This window comes from Cibotium barometz, chromosome 55 (assembly GCF_041138505.1).
Source record: "Cibotium barometz isolate CiBa-2024 chromosome 55, ASM4113850v1, whole genome shotgun sequence".
NCBI lineage: Eukaryota > Viridiplantae > Streptophyta > Polypodiopsida > Cyatheales > Cibotiaceae > Cibotium > Cibotium barometz.
Window position 1 is genome coordinate 12,381,018 of NC_141100.1, and position 5,740 is coordinate 12,386,757.

The 5,740-nt window shown below is 43.2% G+C and overlaps 1 protein-coding gene across 1 annotated transcript; it reads left to right on the plus strand.

Annotated features, from left to right (window-relative positions):
- The first annotated feature begins 216 nt into the window (after positions 1-216).
- On the plus strand, positions 217-4,965 carry LOC147607378 (heat shock 70 kDa protein 10, mitochondrial-like). Its single transcript, XM_086790692.1, has 5 exons — positions 217-549; positions 1,075-1,157; positions 1,509-1,587; positions 1,693-2,259; positions 3,440-4,965. The coding sequence occupies exons 1-5, from the start codon at positions 457-459 to the stop codon at positions 4,670-4,672; spliced, it is 2,055 nt and encodes a 684-aa protein (XP_086646818.1). The 5' UTR covers positions 217-456; the 3' UTR covers positions 4,673-4,965.
- Positions 4,966-5,740: the final 775 nt, after the last annotated feature.

Sequence of the window (5,740 nt, forward strand, 5' to 3'; positions counted from 1 at the left end):
CTAATTTTAAATAACTCAAGAGTATATGTGAGTAAAATCTTTTGAAATTTAGGAATTTTGAAACCTTGCAACTCTAGGTATATTTTCAATTTAAGAGGTGCAAAACACACTAAAATCCTGATTTTTTTAAAACTGAGGTAACAATATAAATGAACGGTTGGTGAAGAATTTACAAAAGAAATAGACATTATTTATTTACAGTAAGGGATTTTTTTAAAAAGGTTAAAATCTAGGTCTCCCATTTTTCCGAAATTACAGAGCTTCTAGAAAACTCTGCACACACCGACTCACTGAGAGGGTTTAGGGTTTAAACTTTATCGTAGGTTTCTTAGGTTTTTGCCCCGACTCCATCGCCATTGCTGCTCTCTCAGTCTTTGCTCCTTCGCCATATCCTCCCATTTCTCTCTGCCGCTTCGCCATAGCCGCACTTTGTTTGGCAGATTTTATTGGTCCGCCATGGCTACCAGCGCCTTGCTTGCCTCTCGCCTTCTCCGACGGACTTCCTCCTCGGCCTTCGGAACCCGCCTATGTTATGCGGCCGCAGCTGCCGTAAGCACCCCCATCTCTTGTTTCTGTGAACTGTAAACCCTAGTTCTCCCTTGATGCAGATTACTCACACAATAAACTCACACGATAAACCACCGATTTTGTATGCAACAATTAAAGCTCGCTTGCGATTTGTTGCCGTAAACTTCGCACCAAATGTTCATAGGTCTTGTGATTGTATGCGTGAGTCTGTAGGCATGTCACTCTAAACATGGAATTCACCCCGATAAGCTGTCAAGAGTACCTGCCGTAATGTGCCATAGTGGCTTGCACATGAGATGGCATACACCATGCACACACTAGATGGATTGATTTATGAGAGGATGAAGTAGCATGGTAATGTGTCTTGTATTCATGAGATGAAGCTCACATGGCATGACGCCTGAAAGAGTCACATATTAGAAGTGCGGGGAGGCCGCAGTTCGAGGTTCCTGTAATTTGTGCTGGATACTACGTAGAAGTGTTGTAGCTTGTTCCTGTAGTCTCTGGGGTTCAATTTTTGAAGGCGTAATTGAATTATCTTTGCAGGCAGAGGAGTCTACTACCAGTGCAGCAAGGCAGTTGGCTTCTTCTTTGTCCAGGAGATGGTTTGACAGCGCTCGAGCATTTAGGTTAGTCTTCTTGTTTTGCCCCACATGTTCTGAACCCTGACTTAACATTTTGCAACCAGTTTATATGGATTGGTCGTTTTGGTCGGTCCTGCACAACGGAGAAGTTTGTGGGTTGTTTCTCTATGTGAAAATTCTGCGTATGTTCTGTTTGATTTTACAATGGGACATTTGTTTGGGATGATCGTGTGGTTCTGTTTCACCTAGAAATTAGCATTGATCTTTACATTGCTTCACGAGTTTGTTTGAAGAGGTGCATATACGATACGGTCCAAGGTTTTGATTGGCTAGATGCTTGGCTTTGTTTTTCTATTGGTGCGTGGATTGAATTTTCCTTTACTTTGGTTTGCACAGCTCGAAGGCCGGAGGAAGTGATATCATTGGAATTGATTTGGGTACGACAAACTCCTGCGTCTCAGTTATGGAAGGGAAGGTTAGTTTGGAGGAGTCTTTGTTGGCTGCCTCATCATGTTTTTGCAGATGAGTACATGATGGCAAGTGTATATAAGTAGATGGTGGTGTACGTGTGTCTTTCCAGGCAGCTCGTGTGATTGAGAATTCAGAAGGTGCTCGAACCACACCATCTGTGGTTGCCTTCACATCAAAAGGAGAGAGGCTTGTGGGTACACCTGCCAAAAGACAAGCTGTCACAAATCCTACAAACACGGTTTATGGTACAAAAAGGTTGATAGGTCGATCATTTGATGACTCACAAGTTACGAAAGAAATGAAGATGGTATCATACAAAATTGTAAGGGGACCAAATGGAGATGCATGGGTGGAGGCTGGTGGACAGCAGTATTCTCCTAGTCAAATTGGTGCATTTATCCTTACAAAGATGAAGGAAACGGCAGAGGCCTATCTGGGCAGGCCGGTGTCCAAAGCTGTTATTACTGTTCCTGCCTATTTCAATGATGCCCAACGTCAAGCCACTAAGGATGCTGGGCGCATAGCAGGTCTTGAGGTAGCACGAATTATCAATGAGCCAACAGCAGCATCACTTTCTTATGGGGCTGACAAGAAAGAGGGATTAGTGGCAGTTTTTGATCTTGGAGGAGGCACATTTGATATTTCTATTCTTGAGATCTCAGGTGGCGTTTTTGAGGTGAGCTGTGTGATTATTTAGTGCTCAGAGATTTCTTTTTGCTTTGGGATTGTCCAGTTTTTTTTACTTTTACTTTTTTCTCCTCTTTTTAGCTACCACCTACTTGAGGGAAATTCTATATTGGTTTTTATAGTGGTCTTCCATGGGCATTTTTTTAACTTTCACTTTTTGCTCCTCTTTTTTGCTACCACCTACTTGAGGGAAATTCTATGGGTTGAATAGTGGTCTTCCATGGGCAGCCCTGGAGTGAGCTGTTTTCTTTTCATTTCTTTCTGAAATCCTCGTTTTGGCCTGGCTTGTTTACCTCATACCCCTCTCCAGACATTTGGGAAATTTCCTGTTGGGAAGACCTCTTTGTCTTACTGCACTTGTCTTGGTGTTTTGTCTCAATACTTCATGACCTGGTCAGAAAGCTGATTCATGTGTTTCAGTAAATCATTAAATTTGTTCCCATGTTAGATACACTTGAAATGGACTGTAAATCATGAAACTTGTTCCCAGGCTAGATACACTTGAAATGGATTGGTAGATTGGTTGTGAATTACCATTTCTTCCTTGTCACTGATGTTTTCCTCAACCCATTGCTATCGTGAAGATTGTGTTTGTATTAGTTGGCCTCTTTCCCTGCAGATGGTGCTCTGATTTGTACAGAGTTTTTTTTTTAAAAAAGTCGTTTATTCAGCTAACTAAGCACTTACCCTGGCATTGTGTTTGATGTTCTCTTGTCTTGTGGCAGCGGCTGCTTTTCATCATTCTCTTTAACTGCTGCTTTTCATCATTTTCTCTTAAATGGAGGGACATTGGTTTTTAATGTTTTTCCTTGCTGTTGCTCTTGCCAAGTGTGCTTTGTGGATGTTTTGCACCTAACTTTTGGGCACTGATGATGTGAGGGGGGATGTTGATCCCTTAGTTTTCTTAACTATAGATTCTGAACCTGTTTTGGGTCATGCCTTGCTCCTAGAAGTTAGGTGATGCTTGTAGGATTGATCCAGGTCTTGGTGGTGCTTTGTTATGTTGTTTTGTATTGCTTTGCATTAGGTTTTTTGTGTTAAATTGTAGTAGTCGGTTCAGCTGTCTCTTCTAACTCAGAGAGCCGTCTGGCAATTTTGAGGTCAAGTCTCTTGGTTTCATTTCTGAGATACTGTGCCTGTGCAGTAGCTAATTTTGTTGCATCTTGCAGGTTAAAGCCACCAATGGCGATACCTTTTTAGGTGGTGAGGACTTTGACAATGCCCTACTGCAGTACTTAGTGCAGGAATTTAAAAAAGATCAGGGTTTAGATCTGAGTTCTGATAGAATGGCCATACAGAGGCTTCGTGAAGCTGCCGAGAAGGCAAAGGTGGAATTGTCTTCTTCGACACAGACTGATATCAATCTTCCCTTCATAACAGCTGATGCCTCAGGTGCTAAGCATCTGAATATAACCTTGACACGCTCTAGATTTGAATCACTAGTCAGCGATCTCATAGAAAGAACCAAGCAACCTTGTAAAAACTGCCTGAAAGATGCTGGTATTTCTGCTAAGGATGTGCATGAAGTTTTATTAGTGGGAGGAATGACAAGAATGCCCAAAGTTCAGGAAGTAGTCTCTCAAATTTTTGGGAAAGAACCAAGCAAGGGTGTCAACCCTGATGAATGTGTAGCTATGGGTGCTGCTATACAGGGTGGAGTCTTGCGTGGGGATGTGAAAGATTTACTACTGTTGGATGTTACGCCTCTCTCGCTTGGAATTGAGACCTTGGGAGGGGTGTTCACTCGCTTGATATCAAGGAACACAACCATTCCTACGAAGAAAAGCCAAGTGTTTTCAACTGCAGCTGATAGTCAGACGCAGGTGGGTATCAAGGTACTTCAAGGTGAACGTGAGATGGCTTCAGATAACAAGTTGTTGGGACAGTTCGAGCTTGTGGGTATTCCTCCAGCTCCTCGTGGTGTGCCACAGATTGAAGTGACTTTTGACATTGATGCCAATGGTATTGTGAATGTTTCTGCAAAAGACAAAGCCACTGGGAAGGAGCAACAGATAACCATCCAGTCGTCTGGAGGCCTGTCAGAGTCTGATATTGAGAAGATGGTGAAAGATGCTGAATTGTATGCACAGAGAGACAAGGAAAGAAAGAATCTCATTGATGCTAAGAATGAGGCTGACAGTGTTGTCTACTCTACTGAGAAGAGTCTGAATGAGTACAAGGACAAATTGCCTGCCGAAACTGTTGAGAGCATTCAATCAGCTATTAAAGATCTTAAGGCGGTACTTGATTCAGAAGATTCTGAAGAGATCAAGCAGAAAGTCTCAGCTGTCCAGGTGGCGGCAATGAAAATTGGGGAAGCTCTTTCCAAGCAGTCCGGGGCATCCTCTGAAGGTGGAGATCAAGCAAATGAGGCAGAGTATGAAGATGTTGCAAAGAAGTGAAGAGGAGAAGAGCAGGGGAGGGAGCGTTGTAACTAAGGATTGAAGTAGTTTGTATTAGGTAAATACGAGTAGGCAGATGCGAATGTTGATAGCTGTCTCTTTTAGTAGCTCAGTTTTGCAGTGATAGTGAAACTTGAGAGATGGATGAGTACCTTAGTCCCAAGCACATAATTTACAAGTCTCTTGGAGTTCCTTCTCCATCGTCAGCTTTTTTTTTTGGATCAAAGAGTACATTGAGACTAATTTTTTTACAGATAAAATTAGTTTACAAGTAATTCCTTTTTTCGCTCAAAGTTCTTCTTTTCTTTACCCTACGAATTGTGTTGGAATTAGTTGTAACTCACAAGTACATGGGCGAAAGCCTGTGTTTTGGGCTGGGGTGGGGGCTTCTGGCCATCCTCTCCTTGAAGGAAAAAGGTGCGATTAACTAAGTGATAAGACACTAGCCAATGGTGCTGATTCAGAACCTGTTCCTCTCTGAACTGGAGGTTTCGGGGCATGAAGCTGTGAGCTACCTCCCTCCCCCCCCTTCTCTCCCAAGAAAACACCAAATTGTACAGGAAAGTTTCCCAGCGAATGGTTTGACATATCTTCTCCTGTACCTCTTAAAAAAAAACGCGAGTGATCGTGATACACACTACTTGTAGAGGTGTGAGCTCTCTCTCTCTGTCTCTCCCCCCCCCCCCCACACACGCACACAGCAGCCTGTTCAGCCAAGAGTTCCTTTACTTAACACAAATGGAATGCAAAATGCCATGTCCTGATATAACTAGCCTGCTCTGGTCACACTCATGAGAGGCACAGCTTTTTTGGGGTAGTTAACTTATGGTGGGTTAAGAAGGTTCATTTGGTGTTCTATTGATGCACGTTTCTCCCTACGGAACCATATCCTAGCAGCATTACTCGTTTTCCCTTCTTTCACAACACCTCCCAAAGCCATCCTCCCAAGCTCCTCCCACAACATCCTTCCCTCCTCCTAAGCTCCTTACACAATCTCCCTCCTAAGCTCCTTCCACAACCTCCCTCCCCCCTCCTAAGCTCCTTCCACAACCTCCCATAACCTCCTTC

Bases quoted from the DNA above. Each gene is read 5' to 3' on its own strand.
- LOC147607378 (XM_086790692.1), top strand. From the start codon at position 457: ATGGCTACCAGCGCCTTGCTTGCCTCTCGCCTTCTCCGACGGACTTCC. The intron at 1,158-1,508 runs GTTAGTCTTCTT...TGGTTTGCACAG, and splicing joins GACAGCGCTCGAGCATTTAG to CTCGAAGGCCGGAGGAAGTG. The intron at 1,588-1,692 runs GTTAGTTTGGAG...GTGTCTTTCCAG, and splicing joins TCTCAGTTATGGAAGGGAAG to GCAGCTCGTGTGATTGAGAA.